The 23,768-nt window shown below is 38.9% G+C and overlaps 2 protein-coding genes across 5 annotated transcripts in view; both read right to left on the bottom strand.

The window, feature by feature from the left end:
* Window positions 1-485, bottom strand: part of ZDHHC23 (zinc finger, DHHC-type containing 23) — a 12,739-nt gene extending 12,254 nt beyond the window's left edge. For 2 of the 3 annotated variants that reach the window (XM_010845351.1, XM_010845350.1), the window contains exon 1: window positions 261-485. The gene's annotated coding sequence lies outside the window, so the exon portion shown is untranslated. The remainder of the gene's footprint in view (window positions 1-260) is intronic. The other variant, XM_010845349.1, reaches the window with a different exon arrangement.
* A 712-nt stretch (window positions 486-1,197) lies between these two features.
* GRAMD1C (GRAM domain containing 1C) overlaps window positions 1,198-23,768 on the bottom strand; it is a 99,545-nt gene continuing 76,974 nt past the window's right edge. For both annotated transcript variants that reach the window (XM_010845347.1, XM_010845348.1), the window contains 9 exons: window positions 21,274-21,411; window positions 15,568-15,686; window positions 13,762-13,904; window positions 12,895-12,998; window positions 11,015-11,191; window positions 9,478-9,535; window positions 7,494-7,604; window positions 7,012-7,117; window positions 1,198-2,859 (listed from right to left, as the gene is read on the bottom strand). In XM_010845347.1, the coding sequence (XP_010843649.1) occupies window positions 2,779-2,859; window positions 7,012-7,117; window positions 7,494-7,604; window positions 9,478-9,535; window positions 11,015-11,191; window positions 12,895-12,998; window positions 13,762-13,904; window positions 15,568-15,686; window positions 21,274-21,411 (1,037 nt within the window). In that variant the 3' untranslated portion in view covers window positions 1,198-2,778. The remainder of the gene's footprint in view (window positions 2,860-7,011; window positions 7,118-7,493; window positions 7,605-9,477; window positions 9,536-11,014; window positions 11,192-12,894; window positions 12,999-13,761; window positions 13,905-15,567; window positions 15,687-21,273; window positions 21,412-23,768) is intronic.

The following is a 23,768-nucleotide window of genomic DNA, read 5'->3' as shown; positions in this document are numbered from 1 at the left end:
GAACCGAGCTGTCCCCGCCCGAAGCTTGGGTGCGGATGGAAACACCCTCGGGGCTGCGGGCGGAAACAAAGCGTCTCCCCGCTGGGGCCGACGACCCGGCTCGGGAGAGGAGCTCGGTCAACGCTCGGGGTCGCCGTCCAGCCCAGCTTCTCATCAGCAGGCTGGGCGCGCCTCTACCGCCCCCGTCAATCGCAAGAACGTGGGCGGACCGAGAACGCCACGCCGCCCAGCCCGAAGAATGACCTTGGGAGGGAAGTTACCTGCGCTCCGGAGCCGAGGTGCGGCCACAGCCAAAGAGGCCGAGGCGGAGAGGAGCAGGGTTGGCTTCTCCCGGGGCGCGGACGCGGCTCCGGGATCTCTGCTCCGCTGGGTTACGGGCGCGATGACTGGAGTCTCGGGGACCCCGGCTCCGCTCTCTGCTGCCGCCCACCTGTGACCACAGCCGGCCGCCGCCCGGGCGGTGCTCCCGCCTCCCCGCGGCGTCCCCGCCGCCCCCGGGCCGGCGGGGTTCAGCGCCGCAGGTCCGTGAGCTTCCGGGTGCCCCGCCCCCGGCGCCGGGGATCCCCGCCCGCTCGCACGTGCGGAGGCACCCCCTACTCTAGTGAGGCCCCTCCCCGGCCCGCGGCCCGGGCGCCCGGGGGCGGGGAGGAGCCGAGCTCGGGCTCCCGAAGCCGGTCCAGGCGGTCGGGCCCCGGGCTGGCCCCGCACCTCCGCCCCACCCCGCCCGGGGGTGCCTGCGGGCGGTGCGTGGGCGGGGCAGCCTCGGGAGCCTCGGGTCGGGGAAGGCGCGGAGGCGGAAATACGGGAAACCCCGGAGCCGGGAGGGTTTCCGAAGTACAGGAGAGCCGTGGGTCGGCCAGTCTCACTGAGACTACAGCAACAGGCGTTGGTGGAGCTCTCCACCGCGAATTGTTACCGATGTACCGCCCCCAAATTCGCTAACCTTCTCTTAAAGGCCCATCCCTGTCCTTGATCTGTTAATTATCCAACTTGTTCATTTTCATGATTTCCGGCAAGCAGTCTGCATTAGACCAGCAGGCTGCATATTAGAAATAAAAACTGCCCTAGGATGAGAGTCCTTTTTGGGTTTTAATTTTGCACAAAAAATTTTTAAAGCGTGTCGGCCCATGTATATATTTTTACTGAAACAGGGTTTCTAGTTTGGGGAGGGTTTGACAGAAAAAGAAGAAAAACAACTTAGACATTTTGGATTTTATTTATACTCAGTTTACATAGGCTCAAATACAGTTAATTGAATTCTGCATACATATTTAGTCATAATTTATAAAGCAACTTTGGTAACTTTCTTTTGAGGTATTTTATGAAGTACGAGTTTTGAGGAAACATCACAAAAATATTCAGCTTCTTATTGACCATTTTTGTGAACTTAACAGAGAACAAGTTTTAGAGTGACAATCCAGTCATTCTTGCTCACAGTCAGACACCTCATAAATCCTTATCAAAAAACCTCCAGGTACCTACACTGGTAGGTAGGTTAGTTGGGATTCACCCAGAGAAACCTGGTTCTCCTCTAATCCAGTCAATATTTTTCTGTCTCTGTGGGCATCGCAAAAATGACTTTAGCAATCCCATGTGGCTTGGATGACTCTGGGCAAAAAAACATTTAAAGGCAATTGTTATTCAAACAGTAAGAATATATACAAATTATTCTGCAATGTCTCTCTCTTGTTCCAGGGACATAACTTGTATTAAGACACATATGCCTAACAACTTTGAAAGAGCCAAAGCTCCTGTCTGATTTACAACTTGTCAGTGCACTTGTATTGGGAGATAATGCCCCCCAAAATCTTCATTACAGAGTTAAAGTTTGTGTCTGGCTTACAACTGACTGACTATAGCCACACGTGAATGAGTAAATAAAGCCATACGTGGCTACTGAAAAGTAATCCACAAATTATTTTCAACCAGATGGCTCATTTCCATCATAAAAGTTTGCTAAGCTGAAGCCAAGCTTGGTTCAAGTATGCATTTGCTCTGACACTAAAATGCCCAGGTTTTAACATAATCTTTTTAAAACTCAGAGCACAGTTCTTCATTTTGAGGGTTGGTATCCTACATGTTTCCTTTTCTGAAGTGGACTCTTCTGCCATTTGATGTATGAAGAGGCAAGCTAATTGCACCTCTGACAGCCACCTGAAGAAACACCTATTTCCTTCATATACGACATGGCTGAAGAATCTTTCAGATAATCATCAACATGCAGATTCAAAAGGTTCAACTATTGAATTTCCTTGCTAAATAAATGAAGACACTGTAATATTTACAGTACACAAAGCTATGTTATAATATATGCCTGAAAACTGATCCTTCAAAGATAATAATGATTTAGAGGCTTCTTCCGTTGTCTTCTTTATCCTCTTTAATGTTTACCTGTGAAAACAGCCTAATGGATGCAAACTAATTCTGTGCTAACAGATAAACTTAGAGCATCAAACTTCAAACCTCACTGTGAAAATGAGGCCATACCACTCAGCTCTTTTTGTGTCACAGAACTTCAAATCCACAAAATATTTCATGCTTCACTGGAGAAATTCACAGCTTAGAATTATGTATAAGAAATGAAAGGATGGATTCTTAAGGCTGTCAGAGGCTAATTCTCCAATAACTGTTATTAAAAAGAATGTTCATCTTAGAAGTATGAATAATGAGAAAATATTGAAATGTTCCTATGACCATTCAAATCCTTCATCTTCTGGTTTTCTTCAAGATGTTGTCTTTTGGTTCCACATATCTCTACCATTTTGGTCCTTAAGATCATTAGCTTTGGATAGTCATGCCAGTCTTGTTCTTACTTAGTAGATCAAAGGTTCTCTGAAGCATAATGAGTGAGCTCTTCAACTGCAGAGAAAAATTTTCAAAATCACATTGTTTAAATTTTTCTGATTATTTGTATGCCAAAAGTTAACATTTAATAAAATTGTCTATACTGATACCCAAATAAAAGACTGATTATCAAATGCCTTATTCTTAGGTTATCTGTCAGTGTGAAAGGGCTCTTCCAGTTTGCTGCAGTGCTGTACTTCTTCCTACAACATACTGCCGTGTACTCTACCTACCAATAAGTCTATTCATCAGAAAATCCAAAGTGAGGAGCTTGTTTTCTGAAATGGTTTCTGAAGCTGCAGTGGTCTCCCCACCATTCCCTAAACAACTCAAGTTCCACTCCAGGCCTTTGCTTGCTATAATGCTCATGTTCATCTCCACCTATCGAAAACTGAGCCATCCCCACTGTTTCCCCTAATCATCCTGCCTCTAAACTCCTAAATTATTACTACTTACTTTGACGCTTAATTTTGTACTTTTTTAAGTAGTCTTTATCATACACATGGACATCTGATATCTCTAATAAAATTCTAGACAACTTGAGAGCAAAAATTATATCTTATTCTTTTTTGTAGTCATTTTTAAATTCATTCTTTCAACAAATATTTTTTGTACACCTGTTACATGCTGGGCACTGTGCTAAGTCCTGGGTATATAATGGTGAACCAAATAGGCACTGTTCCTGCTTTCATGGAACTCGCAGACTAGTGAGGAACTCAGAACCAAAACAAATAATCACAGCCATAAATATATACTTATACACTATATGATACCAAGTTTTTCACTTGAACAACTGGAAGATGATAGTATCATTTTTTGAAATTATTTCAATTAGAGGAGAACTGAGTTTGGCTCAGGATGAAAATTGGATTCTGTTTTAGACACAATCAGTTTGGGGCACCTGTTGCTGCTACTGCTAAGTCACTTCAGTCGTGTCCGACTCTGTGCAAACCCATAGACGGCAGCCCACCAGGCTCCCCCATTCCTGGGATTCTCCAGGCAAGAACACTGGAGTGGGTTGCCATTTCCTTCTCCAACGCATGAAAGTGAAAAGTGAAAGTGAAGTCGCTCAGTCGTGTCCAACTCTTAGAGACCCCATGGACTGCAACCTACCAGGCCCCTCCATCCATGGGATTTTCCAGGCAAGAGTACTGGAGTGGGGTGCCATTGCCTTCTCCGGGGCACCTGTTAGCGTCTAGGTAAAGACACCAAGTTAGCAAGTGGCTGTATGAGTCTGGACTTGGAGAAGAGGTCAGGGTGAGACAGATGCTTTGGGAGCCATTGGTGTGTGTGCTGTTCTAAGTTAGGGGAGCAGCTGAGATAACCTAAAGGGCAGTAAAGGAGAAGGGAATGGACTCTAATGCAGAAGCCTGCAGCACTGGGCCAGGATGAGGTCAGGTAGAGGAGATGGTTTTAACCAGCAAATAGCAGTTTTACATTATGCTAAGTGAAAGAAGCCAGGCATGAAAGACCATATATTATATGATTCCATTTATATGAAATGTCCAGAATAGGCAAATCCATAAAAACAGAAAGCAGTGATTATCAGGAGCTGAGAGAGTAAGGGATGGGAGTGACTGCTCATGACTCCAGGGCTTCTTTGGGGGATGATAAAAATGCTCTGGAATTAGACAGTAGTCCCTTTTCATTAGTTTAATTATTGATATAATTGTATTTAAGTCTGTTATTACTGATGTTCTTTAGTCACTAAGTCATGTCCAACTCTTTTGCAACCCCACGGACTGTAGCCCTCCCCACCTCTCCCCTAAAGCTCTTCTGTCCATGGGATTCCCCAGGCAAGAATACTGGAATGGGTTGCCATTTCCTTCTCCAGGAGATCTTCCCAACCCAGGGATCGAACCTGTGTCTCCTGCATTGGCAGACAGGTTCTTTACCACTGAGCCACAGGGAAGCCCATAAGATGGTGAGATGGCATTACCAACTCAACACACATGAATCTGGGCAAACTCTGGGAGACAGTGGAAGATAGAGAATCCTGGTGTGCTACAGTCCACGGGGTTGCAAAGAGTCAGACACGACTTAGCAACTGAACAATTAGATAGAGGCGATGGTTGCACTACTTTGTGAGTATACTAAAAATCCTTTAAAAAGTGAATGTTATGGTATGTAAGCTATTTCACAATAAAGCTAGGTTTTTTCATGGTTCTAAAGAAGGGAAGATTAGATATATTTCGAGAGAGGAATGGTCAGCTCTGTCAAGTGCTGGCACTATAAGATGAAAATTCAGAAAAAAGGTACATTAACTTTAAAAGTCAGAGATCCCTGGGAGCTTAGCTTGGACAGTGTCAGTGGAAGAAATCAAGGCAGTGCACACAGAAGAGGGAGGAAGTAGATTAAATACATGCATCCAATTTTTCTCCCTCTTGCAACCCCACCAAAAGCACAGTAAAGGGATTTTTTTTTTTTTTTTTTTAAGGCATAAATCTACAAGGTCGGGCCAGGGTGGGTGCAGGGGGGATAGAATAGGCAACAAGAGCAACATGACTTTGGAGACTGGAAGGAAGAAGGATGACTTAGCAGCTCTGAAAACACTGAATCCCAAGCCAACAGTAGAAAAAGTTGAGAACCAATCAAATCTACCCTGAAGAATCCTCAAAAGTCTCAGGAATTGACAGGTACCTTTAGAAGTGGGAATAAAGAGGAACTGAAATAAGAATGACTGGATGAACTTTTGGACATGTGGCCTCTCCTACTACCTGGGCAGAAGTCTGAAGTCCTATTTTCTGGACAGGATAAACAGACGATCTTTGGTAGCCTGGCCAGGAGGATGGCAAGACATCAGTAAAGATAGCAGTACATACCAAGAATAGGGATTACACACAAACATGTATACTGTGTGCTCAGATTGTCCCATCGCCCCGCATCCTCTATCCCTCTCCTCAGTAAGCTCCTAAAATGCTGGCAGCCAGCCCTTAATCCTTCAGGGAGGAGATTGAAAGAGTCTTCTCTGTGGAAACTGTCAAGAGTAGAGACCTAAAGATGCCGACATCAGGATTTCTCAACCAGGCCAGCCAGATCTACTGAGAAGTTCAGGGTAGACCAGCCCAGCTCACACATTAAGAAATTTGGATCCACACAGGCAGACAATTCCATTAAAAAAAAAAAGAAAATCAGAGAAATTTGAAATTAAAAAAGTGATAGCAAAAACTGAAAAACTCAGTAGAAGAATTTAAAGATTAAATGAGGAAATTTCTGGGAAGAAGAATAAAAAGGCAAAAAAGATGGAAAGCTGGAAAGAAAAGCTAAGGTTAGACAACCTATCCAACAGAAGGCCAATGCCTGATTACAGGCACTATAGAAATCTCTACTTTTCAATTCTGAAAAGTTGTTTTCTTATTATCTAAAATATATTTATTTCAGTCCTTCTTGTTGTTCAGTCACTAAGTCATGTCCGACTGTTTTCAACTCCATGAACTGTGGCACGCCAGGCTTCCCTGTCCTTTACTATTTCCCTGAGTTTGCTCAAACTCATGTCCAAAGAGTCAGTGAGACTTGAAAAGTACACAAATCTTATAATGGGAGTATTAGTCTTTATTTTTCAAAGGTAATTCTAAGTTTTGATTCATAGAACCAAGCAGCACATATTGATGACAAGAGAGAATGCTTACAGAAAACACCAAAATAACCTAAGTGTTTATTCTTCAATGGGGAACTGGTAAAATAATTATGCCACACATGTACAGTTGAATTCTACATGCTATTAAAAGAAGAAGTGCTTTATATGCTGATATAGAAATATCTCCGTGATACACAGTTAATAGATAAAAACAAAATAATGGGCAGTGTATACAATATCTACCATTTCTATAAAAAGAGCTAATGTTAAGCATGAAATCTTATATAGAAGGATCAATAAAAAGAATGAGGTAGATGTATACATACTGATGTGGAGACACCTTCAAATACATTACTAATTGAAAAAAGGAGGGTATGCAATGGTAAGTATAGTGTATTTCCATTTTTTAAAAAAAGTATTGATAAAAGTAACTATATACATAAAATGCATAATCCAGAAACTGGCAAGGTTAGATGCCTCTAGAAGGGATATTTATTCAAATAATGTTATAGTGCATTTCTCTCACAGCCAGAAAAGCAGCTGAATCACTGGGATGAGTACCAAGTATCATGGGACACAGAGGTACCAACCTGTTCCAGCGTCACGATGGAGTCACGGAGCACTCCTTTTAAGCGATGGGCCTGGCCTTTGCTCTTTTGAACAGCTTCCGCTCTTGACACCATATCAGAGGCTAAACTGAAAGAAAAATACCATCTTAAGATCAGGAAATAGGGACTTCCCTGGCAGTCCAGTGGCTAAGACTCTGCGCTTCCAATGCATGGGGCCCAGGTTTGATCCCTGGTTGGGGAACTGGATCCCACATGCCACAGCTAAGAGTTTGCATGCAGCAACTAAGACCTGGCACAGCCAAATAAATAATTTAAAATTTTTGAAAGATCAAGGGAATGGCTTCTAGCCTTTTCCAGAAACCATTAGTCCCATAAATTTGCAGGTAAAACAAAACAGTATATATGACTAAAGAGAAGTTGGCAGCAAACTCTCTAAAACTGGACTTAAATTTTCTGCAGCACAGGAATTATTGAAGTAATAGGTTGTGGAAGGGAAGACTTACTTTAAAGATTTCTCTTCTTGGAGATGAAGACGGTAAACAGACTGAGCAGCATATTCTATCTTTGACAACTTCAGAGACAGCATCACATTCAGCAAAACTAGCAACAGCAAACTAGACAGAGAAAATCAGACCTGGTTAATCCACTCTCATTCAGACCTAAAGCATTGCTAATGCTGAAGAGACATGCAAAAGCTTCAAAAATGCATATTACCCAGACTAGTTTCCAATTAGTTATTATTTAAATTAATTATTCCTATTTTATTGTATGAAATAATAACTTTAAGTACTAAGTGGATGTTGAGGGAAAAGTTGGAAGGTAACTAGTTGCAAGTAACTTCATGTAAGGACAATGAAGTCCTCAAATAAGCAGGTTGGGATTGTCCCTGACGTCTCTCCTCTCTGCCAGGTATCCTAACCAGTGTTGATGTGCAACCACCAGCCTAGAAATCTACCACATTAGCTTTCAAGATCTATTTGGGGGTACTTTTGTCTTAAGCAATTATACATGCATAGTACTGTACTTCAGAAAGGAAATGAAGATCAACATGGATTTGCTCTTAGATAGATCATTATGTACCTCTTATTCCCAGTGGAAGCCAAAACAAATGCACATTCAGCAAAAATTCCTTCTGGTTCAACTTAGACAAAATTTCAAATCCCAACCAGACATCAATGGTATCATATATAAAATGCTACTTGTTAAGTACGCTTACTTTGTTGGTATTCACAACAGCATGTCAAGTGAATGAATGTATCTCATTATATATATATGCAAATACATAGGTGACATCATATCTCTTATTTTTTCCTGTTAAAATATTGACTTGCGTTAAAATATATAGTATTCACTTTTACCCATCCTGAAGATGAAAACTAAGGTAGTAGCAAAAAAATCAAATCTATGAAATGGCATAAAAATCAACATTTAATATCTGACTATAAATTTTCTGCAAAGTGATACAAAAGATCACAGATAATATATACTATTCAAAATTGTCACAGCAAATCAATTTAAGCAGAATATGAAAAGCTTTTATAAAACTTGAAGGTACAACAAACATTTTCTATGTTCTGAAGTCTATAATCAGAAAAAAAAGGCTGATATAAGAATTTCTTTCCAAAAAATACACCCAGAGCGTATCATCCAGTCAGAACTAATTCAATTAAATCTGATGGACTACCCCATGACCCAAGTATAGCCATGAAGATAACAGGAGTCTAAATATGACTCACAGAGAAGATTCCAAAAGAACACTCTGAGATTCAGACTAATTACTCCAGTATTTCTCATCCTACAACCCTCAGATTACTTGCGTCAGAATAACCTGTGCAGTGTGTTTTAGAATACTACTGATTCTTGATCCCTACTGAAAACCTACTGACTTAATCTATAGTATTGGAGCTGAGAAATTTATGTTTAATATTTTTTAAAATTTAGTTTTAAATTTTATTTATTGGCCATGCCACACGACTTGTGGGATCTTAGCTCTCAGACCAGGGACTGAACCTAAGTCCCCTGCATTGGAAGCACAGAGTCCTAACACCTGGGCCACCGGGGAAGCCCTGAAATCAGTAGTTTAGCAAGTGATTCTTATGTATAGTAAAGAATAAGGACCACTGGTCTACTATAATGGAGTAAAATAGCATTTTGGGGATTTTAGCAGCCTGCATATATCAATATTCCCTTTAAGTTTATGGTATTTCCCTAAAAACCTATGATGGTAAAAACAAATCAAATTAGCTTAAAAAACAAAAACATTTACTGAATGTGTATTTGGTATTCCCTTGAATTTAACAGTTCTTCTGAAAATCATTCAAAACTACCAGAGTGAAACATATAAAATTACTGTTTATGTAGGCCAAAATTGGTCAAATAGTAGTAATGTCTATACAATAATATACAAATATTTTCAAATCTTTTTGGAAACCATTAACAGATTAAGTGAGGGCACAAGCAAAATAAGCACTCAACACAAATACTTACAAAATACTCATCACCACAATAAGGACGGTGTTATAGCTTTCAATTTCCTTTTTCTTTCCTGCAAATTACAAAAACAGAAGGCTATCTGAGACTCAGGGTTGTGATTAAAACTGGTAAAAGTTTAACTTCATTTGAAAAATACTGGAGAAGAAATTTGTAAAATTATTTGTAAAGACACAGTGAGTTAGGGTGCACCCTTCTTTGACTTCTGATATTCTAAGCAATATTAAACAAATCTACAAAAAGAAACCTTATATCAGTTCTGCAAATTTGACCTGTATTACAAATTAATTTGTTCTAAAATTAAGTAAGCAATTCAATATATCATGAATGATCTCTAAGTTTCATCTCTGCAAATATTTGAGTTAGTTCTATGTATATAAGGCTTTGCTCCTTAAAAAAAATTTTTTGATATCATCCTCCCCTGTTCTTTGTTGCCCAAATTTTGTTGCCAAATCCCAAAATTAAATAGCCATTAGGTTTAAATGTTAGAAAAATATATTCACACTAAGGTGTTGGAGAGGACTCTTGAGAATCCCTTGGACAGCAAGGAGATCCAACAAGTCCATCCTAAAGGAAATCAGTCCTGACTATTCAATGGAAGGACTGATGCTGAAGCTGAAACTCCAATACTTTGGCCACCTGATGCGAAGAACTGACTCATTTGAAAAAGACCCTGATGCTGGGAAAAATTGAAGGTGGGAGGAGAAGGGGACTACAGAGGGTAAGATGGTTGGATGGCATCACCGACTCTATGGACATGAGTTTGAGTAAGCTCTGGGAGTTGGCGATGGACAGGGAAGCCTGGCATGCTGCAATCCATAGGGTCACAAAGAGTTGGACACAACTGAGTGACTGAACTGAACTGAACTGAAGATATAAACCTTAGAAGAGGATCTGATAATGTAGAAGGATGAGGGTGTATGACAGCTTCTTATTTCTGAGAGGGAGGGTGTTATAGTTAGTAGGGACAAGATGTCTTCAAAATTAAATGCAGAGATAATAAAAGTCAAATTCTATCTCTGAAGTTTTACTGAGCTGGCCCTGACAGTATATAAAGATTAAAAGCATACAATCATTGTAGTAGATTCAAGGGTAGAAATCAAATGTCTGTAAATGCCTGGCAGAAAATTAACGAATGAAGCATCCCTCAGTGGGCGAGAGTGATAGGGACCAGTGACCTGGCAAAAGTACACACTCAGTTATATGAGGCAGATACTGCTAGGCTCCAACTGATCGACTGCTGCTCTGAAGGCATGTGGGTCCAGCGCTATCAGATCTGAGTTTTTATATAAAAATGTCCAGTTTTTAAAATACCAGGTAAGTCCAGTACAGTACTTCTATTGGCCACATGCCTGCCATTTTGCAACTGCTCCTTTATGTATTATTCAGAGTTTGACAAATATTATCAGAAAAGAAGAGAAAAGGAGCTCTCCTAACTGACCTGGCTTATAAACAAGAGGTATATTCTGCTTCATATAAGTAAATCTATAAAGAAAAAAAGAGCTTTTATCTTTGTTTACCAGGTAACAGCTACCTGTAATATCCCCTTTGGCCTCTAAACTCATATCTCCAGAAGAACGCTGAGAAGAAATTTTAGGAGCTGTTTCTGCTGTTCTGTTGAATGTTCGCCTTCTCCTTCGCAGGCCAGTAAGTTTTCCAGGGTCTTCCATGGACTGATTTACCATAGATTCTTCCATTAACAAATCTGATTCTAAAAGGAAAAAAATAATCTTTAGATAGTGGAGAAATCTTCTCAGCTATAATATACAGAAGGGTTGGTTGTTGTTTGTTCTCAGTTTGCTTTTTTTTTAAGCCTCGGTAACTTTTACTTAATAGCTTTACTTAATAGTTAAGCCTTGGTAACTATTACTCAGGTTTCTTATGGCCTAGATTCAAACTTTACTCTTAATGAAAAGTTACAGAGTGTACAATGATCCCATAACGAGGTTTCATTATTCCAGGAAAAATGAACTGTATTAATTAATGATGGGAACCATCAGAACAGATTTGCCATGTGACATATTAAATATTAATATAAAGATTTCAGTTATGGAAACAACAGGCTACCCACTTACATTGGGTCCCTAGAAAGATTTCCAAGATAGATTATAGTACTTGATCATCAATCTCAAAGGAAGAAGCAGCATACTGCTGCTGCTAAGTCACTTCAGTCGTGTTCGACTCTGTGCGACCCCACAGACGGCAGCCCACCAGGCTCCCCTGTCCCTGGGATTCTCCAGGCAAGAACACTGGAGTGGGTTGCCATTTCCTTCTCCAATGCATGAAAGTGAAAAGTGAAAGTGAAGTCGCTCAGTCATGTCTGACCCTCAGCGACCCCATGGACTGAAGCCTACTAGGCTCCTCCGTCCATGGGATTTTCCAGGCAGGAGTACTGGAGTGGGGTGCCATTACCTTCTCCTAAGAAGCAGCATACAATAGTTCTAATTTACAATGTTCTAATTTGCAAAAAAAAAAGAAGCATTGGTAAAGAAAGTCTGCAAACAATCTAAAAACTTTGTTTTTCTCAATTGTTTTGACCTTTCCCTTCACCAGACTTTTCATTAGAAGTTCATTATCTATCAGCCAAACTTATCTTTGAGTTTCTCTTTCCTTGCTCATGATTTGGAGTTTAATAATGAAACAGGCAATGAGAAAGCAAGGAAAATAAATAACCAGCAAACCGGCTAGTGAGGCCTTAAATTACCCTGAGTTTATTGGCCACCACCTTTTCTTTAACTAAATTAATCACATTCATGTATATGTGTGTGTGTGTATATATATGACATATATATGTGTATATATATGTCATATATATGCATAATTTTTCTTCATATTCTTTGGAATATCCAAAGAGAACAACTACATCACTTCCCCTCCACCAAATCCATACATGTACATGGTCCCATGGCTAAGTGGGCCTGTGTAAACCCAGGAGAACTACATCGGTAAGGGAGGTATGGGCCTGAGGACTCTCCAGACCTTCTTCATGAGCACAGTACATGTTTATAATCAGGTCACCCAGCCCCTCACTGTAGTCAGCTTCCTTGGCTCCTTGCAGAGGGAGGGAGTGTGACAGCTCCTAACTGTGTGATCCTGGAAAAGTCACTTAACCTCTCTCTGTTTTGATATTTCTTCTTTAGTAAAACGGGAAAAAAAATTATAGGTTTGCAGTGAGTTGATATTTATAAAACACACAGGGCAACATCTGGCATATCATAAACATTATATAAGTGTTTGGTAGATCAATGAAAATTAGAAGTTTTTAAATTTTAAGTGTAACAGTTGGAACCACTTCAGTAAGAGTCATTCCAATGCCATCTACCAGTTCCTACTATGAATCCAATTGAAGAATCCATCCATTCTGTTAATAAATGCCATTCTTACAAAAGTAGACAAATCAAGAAATTTACAAACCAAGCTGTTTGAAATAATCTGCCAGCGAACTCCAGGAATTCTTCTCAATTAAAGATTTGATAATAGCCCATGGTTGTTTTTTGTATTTCAAATCTGTTGAAACTCTAATGAATAAGGAAGGAAGAAGAATATTTAATTTACAAGATTTAATCACATTATGAACACTGCAATTAAATGTAGGAATGAATTCAGTGCAAAGCCAAAAGGATGTAAAGTCACTAAGACTACAAATAAAATTGTTCACTGAAAATAAATTCTTTAAAAAAATTACTGGGAGCTGCTAATAATTTCATCAACTTGGCATTTTATTTCTTTGCTTTCTCAAACTCTGAATTTTCTTTATTTAAATAGCAATAAAGGCTCAAAATAAACTAAATTTCCTAAATGCCGTGTATAAAAAATCTCTAGTGGTCATACGTTAGCTGAAAGTCACTATGCTAGCTGAGACTAGGGCAAGTATATGACGGGCCCAGCACCACCTTCAACATACCAACATTTCTGGTCTCCCACTGCAACAGAGCTGTTTACTGCCCACCACATGCTCCTCAAATCTCCCAACCCTCTTGCCGTTAAACAGGGTCCTGGAACCATTCTGGCTGCTGGATTGTGAGCACAACTCTATAGCTCTCTCTCCTCTGGTAGTAACCGAAATGATACATATTCTGGATTGTGCAGCCCCAGAGGTCAAAGCCTCATCAGCCTGGGTTCTTGAGTGAGGCTTCCCACCCTTTGCTGACCACCAGTGGACATGCAAAGTAAGAAATAAAGTTTTGTTGTGTAAAACTGCAACTAAGATTTCAGGATTGATACATTGCCAGCATACAATGTAGCCTGTCCTGACTAAAACACTCCTTTACAGTAGCTCACCTCAGTCGGCATTTCTGCTTTGAAGATGGGATGATACAGTATCTGTTGAGAGTATAGAAGTAATCATGGTAGGGGACATCATGTGTCAGCACTTCTGCATCTACCAAATAAAACTGTGCTTCCCAACTTTCTTTATACAGTCTCTGCCAAAATAAGATGAAATTTTTTTGCATGTACATGTTTAATACATGAAATTCCCTGCCAACTTAGAACATGTATACCAGAATTCCTTCTCACAAATTACAAAAAAACATGAGGAGCCTAAATACAAAGCCAGAAGGGCCTCCACGTTGCTATGTAATCTACAAATTGAGAAGAAGGGATGTGCAGACATAGCATTTGCTGCCTCTCTGTCATTTCATTGTATAACTTTTTCCCTTCATTTTAGGCATGCAGAGGAGAAAGAAACTACATGATCTCTCATCTATGTTAGCAGTTTATTAAGAATTTCAAATGTTCCTGGTAGAGGAACAATTCAAAATTCAATTGAACAAAGCCAGGACCCCACCCTAAAATTCATTAAAGTTTAATAAAAACCACTCTTCACCAAAAAAATGAAGGAAGGGGACAACCAGACAAAACACTGCTTTCCCTAAATAGGCTTTGAAGTGGTTGCTGGCCAACTCTTTCTCATTTTAACTGTACCTATTCTATTTATCCTCTAAAGTTATCAAAGACTATCAGATACCAAAAAGAAACTTCCCTTAAATGTTTGGAAATCTTTGGAAGAGAAAATTTTAAGTCCTTTTGAACAATGATGGACAAAAACTATGATAGCAAAACTAATTCAGATGTTAATAGATATTTTCTAACTCTGCAGAACAGATATACTATACAGATATACAGCACTTCAACAAAACCGGCCGAACATAAACCTCAGTATATGACAGTGCCTGCTGGTCACAGAGTAGACAGAGCATTAAATACCTAACATTCTCTTCCTCACATGTCATAGCAGCCATCTAGTTATTTGGCCCTAACCCTTGACATGATCCTGTAAATCAGATTCCAGTAGTATTCTTTTTTTTTAAAACAAAAACACTTATTATGAAAAAGTTCAAACATATACAAGAGTAGAAATGAACATTACACAATGAACCCTCATCAGCTCATCAACCAGCTTCAATATTAACTCACATCCAGTCCTGTTTCATCTGTATCTCTCCCCACATTGCCTCCCTCCACCTTCATCTTCTGCCTAGCTACTTTTAAAAGATATCCTAACCACCAATATAATTTCATCCCAAAACACATCAGTATATTTCTCTATCAATTGCTCAGCGGTGGTGGTGGTCTAGTCACTCAGTTGTGTCTGACTCTTGTGACCCCATGGACTGTAGCCTGTCATGTTCCTCTGTCCTTGGGATTTCCCAGGCAAAAATCCTGGAGTGGACTGCCATTTCCTTCTCCAGGGGATCTTCCCAACACAGGGACTGGAACCACATCTTCTGCATTGTAGGTGGGTTCTTTACCACTGAGTCACCAAAGGATTCCATAAAATTCCTCAGTATATCCCTTTAAAAGATAAATGCTCTTTGCTTTAAAATATAACAACCGTACCATTACACAACATAGAAATGAACAATTTCTTAAATCTCAGAAAAGCCTTTTTACAGTTAGCTTTTATGTTGATTTGTTTATGTGCCTCTTAAACTCTTTTAACCTGTAAACAGTTTCTCCTTCCTTTTTTGTCTTGCTGTATACTTGTTGAAACTGTCTTGTAAATTGGTGACTAGGACCTATGACAGGCATCTTTTCTCTTTGCACACGCATGGTTCTTTTGGAATACTGGCGGCACAGACATACCTGCTTTTCAGTGGCCGTGGTACACTTTCCAGTTAGCGGATTGTTAAGGACTATAGTGTAAGTCATCGTTCTCAGCCGGTCACCTCCAGGTTCCACATTCCAAGGGGTAGATACTACATCTAATCACAGCAAAAAAAGTTAGTTAAAAGAGTAATTTGAAGGGTACAGCTTGTAATGGAATCAAAGAGAGAGTTTTTGAGCTATTTAAATTTTTATTTGTGACCAGTTCTAACTTCCTTATAACTGTATTATTCATTAAACATTAAAGAAGAGTAAAGTCACATCAGGCACTCTTCTTGCATGTGACATTCACCTCATCTCTGATCCATTTACTTCTAAATTGTTGTCTATTCAAACATTTTTCTTTTCTCTAGAAGATAAAATTAAAAGCGTATCATCAGTGGGCTTCTTTTTAAAGTTCCCAGTACCTACAAAGAGAAGTAATGGTGTCCACTTATCAGAGACAGAACATTTCAACACTCCCATCATCAAGGACAAGACCTTGAAAGACATTTGTCCTTAATGTAGCAATATGATCTGATCTCAACTTGTGGAGAAATCACATCAATGAGAAATCATACAATGTTAATGGCTTCTCTGCCAAGATCTTTAATCAAGGAGGGGGCAATGGAATATAAATAAACTACATAACCTTTTCTATATGAAGAAAGCTCTAGAAAAATCTATCTTTATGGCAAGATTTTGTAAAAATTCTATTTCTTTTGCTTAGCTACAACACATTGAGCAAAAACACACTTTGAACAGAAATACTGTGGTATTGGAGAAGACTCTTGAGAGTCCCTTGGACTGCAAGAAGATCAAACCAGTCAATCCTAAAGGAAATCAGTCCTGAATATTCATTAGGACTGATGCTGAAGCTGAAACTCCAATACTGTGGCCACCTGATGTGAAGAATTGACTCATTTGAAAAGACCCTGATGCTGGGAAAGATTGAAGGTGGGAGGAGAAGGGGACGACAGAGGATGAGATGGTTGGATGGCATCACCAACTCTATGAACATGAATTTGAGTAAGCTCCGGGAGTTGGTGATGGACAGGGAAGCCTGGCGTGCTGCAGTCCATGGGGTCACAAAGAGTCAGACACGACTGAGTGTCTGAACTGAACATCTTTAGAACATAGCACCATATAACAAAGTTCATTTAACAAGCTAACACTAGGAAAATACAGGTAACAGCATCATGAACTCTGTTCAAAGATCTGACTAAGTCACCTAGCACAACTCCTCTTGTTGTTGTTATTTAGTTGTTAAGTCATATCTGACTCCTTGTGACCCCATGGACTGTAGTTTGCCAGGCTCCTATGGCAAGAATACTGGAGTGGGTTGCCATTTCCTTCTCTAGGGGATCTTTCTAACCCAGGGATCAAACCCAGGTCTCCTGCATTGTAAGCAGACTCTGAGCCACCTGGGAAGCCCCACCTAGCACAATGGACTTAGGCAATTAGTATATCTGGCTGCTGCACATCAATATCCTAAAACAGAAGCTTTTATCTAACCTACTACCCATCATCAAAGGAAAGGAAACAAGGCTTTATGATATATTCAATTTTATTTAACTTCTTTCAGTCAACTAAGCCCAGGGATTTAATGAGGGATCCTGAAGCTGCCTGTTGCTTATCTTTTGCAAAAAAATTTTGCAAGTAAATTAAACAGGCAACATCTCAAATTATGGGATCTACAATACAGAATTTGTTTAAAACATGATTTATTTAGGTGTACAAGAGATATAAAATTAATTATAAAATACTTTGTAAAATATCACTTTGGTCATATGTCAGCCTGTTTCAGAAAAATTATACAAATAGTTCATTGTTAACCAGTGACTAAATTTAAAGATATCATTGAATTCTGCCATTAAAACTGCACACTATTCAACAAAGATAAAAGTCTCTCTTTCACTTGTATTTTCATCAGTGTTACCAACAAGCCTATTGAATATCACGTGCCAGAATGTTACAACATTTTGGAATAGTCAAGCCCCTGGTACCTAAGTAAATTTCATCATAATATAAAGAACAGATGAAGTTATAAGAAAAAATGGCAACAGTATACAAAAAGACATATGAGCCATTTTGATACAATAAGTTGAAGTAATCAAAAGCAAAAATTGCAAAATAAATAATTCAAGAATCCTTTGATGTAATAAAATGTAAAAATTGGTGAATCTTCACATCCACTAGGGTAACTATTATCACAAAAACCGGAAAATAAGAGGTTGGCTAGATATGGAGAAATTGGAACTTTTATGCAGTGCTGGTGGGACTGTAAAATGATACAGCCACTGTGGAAAACAATATGGCAGTTCTTCAAAAAATTAAATATAGAATTACCTTGTGATCCATTTCTACTTCTAGTTCTTACCCAAAGGAACCAAGAGCAGGGATTCAAACAGATACTTGTACACCAGTGTTCACAGTAGCAGCATCCACAATAACTAAAAAGTGGAAATAACTCAAAACTCCACTGATAAAGGAGTAGGTATACAAAATGTGGCATAAACATACAATGGTTTAACATTTATTCTTTAAAAGGAATGAGATGAAATCCATACTGCAATATGGATAAACCTTGAATACATTATGCTAAGTGAAATAAGCAGTCACAAAGAAACAAATACTGTAAGCGTGGTATTGGAGAAGACTCCTGAGAGTCCCTTGGACTGCAAGGAAATCAAACCAGTCAATCCTAAAGGAAATCAGTCCTGAAAATTCATTGGAGGGACTGATGCTGAGGCTGAAGCTCCAATACTTTGGCCACCTGGTACAAAGAGCTGACCCATCAGAAAAGACCCTGATGCTGGTAAAGATTGAAGGCAAGAGAAGGGGATGATAGAGGATGAGATGGTTGGATGGCATTACCGACTCAATGGGCATGAGTTTGAGCAAGCTCCGGGAGACAGTGAAGGACAGAAAAGCCTGGCGTGCTGCACTCCATGGGGTCCCAAAGAGTCAGACAGCTGCGTGACTGAACAACAAAAGCATAGAAAAATTCATAGAGGCAGAAAGTAGAATGGTGTTCATCAGGAGATGGGGAGAGGGGAAAATGGAGCGTTACTGTTTACCAGGGACAGAGTTTCAGTTTGGGGAAGATGAAAAGTTCCAGCGATGGTGATGGGTACACAATAATGTGAATGCACTTAATGCCACTGAACTGTACACTTTAAAATTATTAAAATGGTAAGTTTTATGTTATGTGCAGAAATAATACCACAATAAAAAAGACTGGTGAATGTAGGTGATGGGTAGGTTTCATTATACTATTCATGCAACTTTTCTAAAGCTTTGCATTTTTTTCAGAATTAGAAAATTGAATAAAAAGACTTAAAATTGAGCTTTACATTATAAAAATAGTGTCCTATAACCATAAACAAAGATTTTAAAGAATTCAAATTAAGTGATTTTTATTAAAAATTATTAAGAGTAATTATTATTCTTAATAATTTAAAATAAATTTTAATTATAAAAAAATAGATCCAGAAGTAGCCATTTGAGTGCTGAAATTAGGTTAAATCCACAAATAACTGACCATACTATATTATCGCATTAAACTCTTAATAGTTTAAAAAGAAGCTTTTGAAACCTGTTCTCAAGAAATGCAACTTTGATTACCAGATAACAAATTCAGAAGATAATAGAATAGTGTGCAATCATAAGCAGATTATCTCTTTGGGGGCAAACCTTCTGACTAATTCTAGGTCTAATGGCAACACGCCTTTAACTATTTATACTTGTGATAAGCCAGAAGCCTTTGCTTCCCAAAGCCATTTATAGCATCAGATGGCAAACACAGTCATCCATACTGAAGCTAGATATGATATCAGACACCAAACGCAGCTGTGATTTAAAAAAAAAACACCTTCATTTTGTATCAACGTGGAATAACATAGCTAGTTCCCTCTGGGCCTTTCCAGCCATAAAAATGGCAGTGCAATATCAACAGGCATCATCTTAGAAAATTAAGAGATACAAAATATCCAGCTCTTCTGGAATGGCAAATTCTCCAGGCAGACATGAATAGCAAGAACATACAAAATAGATTCAGAACAGATACAATGTTAAACATGAGCTACTGAGTGAAAAGAAAGATTTATATCCCTCAGGTATTATACATTTTTAAAACTGGAAGAACAGGGGAAAAATTAATTATTTTTAAAAACATGACATTTAATATAACCACAAGATAATAGCTATCAATCAGAAATTGCTTTGCTACTCTACTATGAATAATAAGAAAAAAATTACTTTTTTATATCTAGTCTGTATCAATGTTATAACCTATGAATATGTAATTATGTTTACATAAAAGTTTCAAATAAAGGAATAACATCTAATGGTTAATAAAATGGTTAGATTATACATCATATTTAACTTGACTCTCTTTGACTATGTCAAATGACTCAGCTTATATGGATCTCTGCCACTGGTGTTTTCTAATTTTATATAGCAAGTTAAACCATATGCTCCCAAAGTTTCTAAGATATCTTGAAATATTTAGGATAAATTCAATTTCAGGTTGGCTATATGCTTCTTTGAGATGTTTACCAAAATAGAACTTTTAATACATAATCAATAAAATCTTTTTTATAACTACCTTCCTAATTGGAATATTTTCATTAAGGTAGACCATAGGCATTGCAACCTCAAGTCTCCATGAATCTGCAGAAAAAACATACATGTGTACCACTACCCAAATCAAGGTAGAGAACTTTACCAGCATCCCAGAAGCTCCCTTCCAGTCTTTATCCACCCACAGCAGTCCCCACAGCAGTTAAATACTCTGCTGCTTTTATGTCTATAAATAAGTTTTACCTCGTTTTGAACTTTAAATAAAGAAATCACAGTATGTACTATTTTACGTCTGACTTCTCTTGCTTAATACTACACCATACCCATAAGATTTATATGTATTGTTAGCAGCAGTTGTTTTTTTTTTTCATCGCCACACAGTATTCTTTTGTGAGAACATACATCTGTTTATCCATTCTACTACTGGTGGATATTTGGGCTGTTTTGAGTTTGGGGGCGATTATAAATAATGCTGCTATGAACACGGCAGTACACGTCTTTCAGAGTACACTGGTGCCCATTTCTGAAGGTTATATGTATCTAGTAGATACCACCAAATCATTTTGCAAAGTGGCTATACTAGTTCATACTCCACTAGAATCCAATTGGCTTCCTAGGTGGCACTAGTGGTAAAGAACCCATCTGCAAATGCAGGAGACACAGAGGTGCAGGTTTGATCCCTGGGTCAGGAAGATTCCTGGAGGACGGCATGCCAACCCACTCCAGTATTCTTGCCTAGAGAATCCCACGGAGCCTGGTGGGCTACAGTCCATAGGGTCTCAAAGAGTCGGATACAACTGAAGCAACTCAGCACACATGCACAGAATCCAACTATTCCACAATGGAATCCTTTTAAATGGGGCTCAACCCAGTTGAACTGCTATATTAATAAATAAATGGAGTTTTAGTTCTCAAAGGGTCTGAACTTAATAGTAGGTAAGATCTGACTAATTGAAAAATTATACTGTTTACATGTGATTTTACCCAAAACACCTAAACACCAGTTTCTACATCACCAAAATAAAATTGAAACCTGTCTAATTTTTCCCTTTGACAACATAAACTTTCTAAGGATAATAAAATTCTCCCACATTTATCATTAGATAAGAACACAAGACCAACCTATTATATTTCTAGAATTAGAAAATCTCTGCATAAAGCGTGAACTGGTGAACAGCAATTCAAACATTCTTTCAGCACTGATATGAAACACACGGTTGATATAAAGTCTTCCATGAAGGTCTTTCTCAAGAATGTTTTCTGGGGAAACAAAAAACACAAAACAAAAAGGGAAGACATCAAAGAAAGGTAATTTCAAAGTTTCATTTTGTTTGTTTTGGGCACAAAATGGCTTTTAAATGTGATTACAATGATCACAGCACATTACATGACACTATTAAAACTCTAAATTGGTATTATATACATACATATTATGTATAACTATACATAAAATAGACAGTAATTAAACTATATATGATCAATAGTTGTCAAAAACCAAGATATAGAAATATTTCATTTGCATGATATCAAACTCCCATATCATATATCATTCAAAAGAACAGTTGATGAATTTCTGTATCATCCATGTGCAGCGTCCATGCTAACCTCTGTATCATTCTGATTTCAATATATGTGCTGCCAAACCAAGCACTCAAAAAAATATTTTAAAAAAAGGAATCTTTCAAGAGTGACAAGGGACACATAGCAGGTCCTGTTTCTGAATGTGCATACATATTAAGTAAATATTAAGACATGAATGGCTTTAATATCTGCTGTACTCACTATCCTACTAGTCTGAACAATGTTTCAAACTTGACTTAAAGTTCACTCCCCCAAGACAAGTATCACTGTATTCACAATCTGTTCTCTATATCACACATTAAAAGAAATCTTTCTGAGAGAGAAAAATAAATATCATATATTAACACATATACATGGAATCTAGAAAGATGGTTCTGATGAACCTATTTGCAGGAAAGCAATGGAGACACAGGCATAGAGAACAGACTTGTGAAACAGTGGGGAAGGAGAGCGTGGGACAAATGGAGAGAAGAACATATACACTACCATATGTAAAAGAGATGCCAGTGGGAATTTGCTATACGACTCAGGGAGCACAAACTGGTGCTCTGAGACACCTAGAGGGGTGGGATGGGGTGGGTGGTGGGAGGGCAATTCAAGAGGGAGGGGACATATGTATACCTATAACAAACTCATGCTGATGTACAGCAAAAACCGTCACAATATTATAAAGTAATTATCCTCCAATTAAAATAAATTAATTTTAAAAATAAACGTGTAAAAAATAATTAATCAAAAAAGAAATCCTTCTGAAAAGTACTCCTCAAAGCTAAATAAAGCCCAATGGAATACTATATTTTTTCTAAGAACCTGACAGCAATGTTGAAAACTCTTTTGTAGAAAATAAGGAAGCTCGCCTCTCCTTGTATTCCCTGGAAACACTACATGAAATAGCCCATGCATTCACGATGTTACCACATGCCAGGTATTGTGCTAAGCAACTCAGAGGTATTCACACATATTCTCACAGCAAGCCTGTGAGGCAAGAGCTATTCACATCTTCATCTCCATTGTACAGATGAGGAAACTGCAGCACTCAGAGAATTGCCAAAGCTCCATGGCTAGTCAGTGACTGAGCTGGAATCTGAAATCATTCTAGCTCCAGAACACACAAACTTAACCCTATTCTACAGTGCAAGGAATTTAACTCAGAAGAATCTAAAGGAAATGGCAGGGCTGGGGGACATCTAGGAATAGGAGTCTGGTAGAATAAAGGAAATAGAGTAAAGCAATCCAATTGAAATTTTAATGATTTCAGGACAGGAGTTATTTATTATTTCACGGATTACGCCCATCATTACAGAATGAAAACTGTGACAAAAGCTCCCCACAGCTCACAAATCAAGTTCTAAGAATTATGTGTTGAGCACCTGTCCACATTAAGCCACAGGAAGCAGTCAAAGTAAAAGGCAGTGGTCTAAGAAGCAGGAAAGAAAAATCCCTCCAGCTCTGCCTTCACTCCAGCTACTCCTCATGAAATGGTCTGTCTCCCTGTTTTGTTACAGGTGCAGAGAAGTTAGGGATAGTGGGTAGATACCAATTTACCTCCTTCCTGCAACAATACTACGTGTAGACAAAAGCATACACATGGTAGGCACTGCAATCTCAAGTAATGGCTCCTTTGGCATAGAAATTAATCACTGAAACCAGGCAATTTACTAAGGTTCTGTGAGGTAACTTCCCAATTAGGCTTGAGAAATAGCTTTTTCTGACACAGAAGTAATATATGTTCATTATGACTTCCCTGATAGCTCAGTTGGTAAAGAATTCCCCCTGCAATGCAGGAGACCCTGGTTCGATTCCTGGGTTGGGAAAATCTGCTGGAAAACAGATAGGCTACCCACTTCAGTATTCTTGGACTTCCCAGGTGGCTCAGCTGGTAAAGAATCCACCTGCAATGAGGGATACCTTGCTCTGATCCCTGGGTTGGGACGATCCCCTGGAGAAGGGAAAGGCTACCCACTCCAGTATTCTTGCCTGGAGAATTCCATGGACTGTATAGTCCTCGGGGTGTCAAAGACTCGGACACAACTGAG

The sequence above is a fragment of the Bison bison genome, unplaced genomic scaffold (genome assembly GCF_000754665.1).
Source record: "Bison bison bison isolate TAMUID 2011002044 unplaced genomic scaffold, Bison_UMD1.0 scf7180017864215, whole genome shotgun sequence".
Taxonomy (NCBI): Eukaryota; Metazoa; Chordata; class Mammalia; order Artiodactyla; family Bovidae; genus Bison; species Bison bison.
This window is presented reverse-complemented; position numbering and strand designations above follow the sequence as displayed.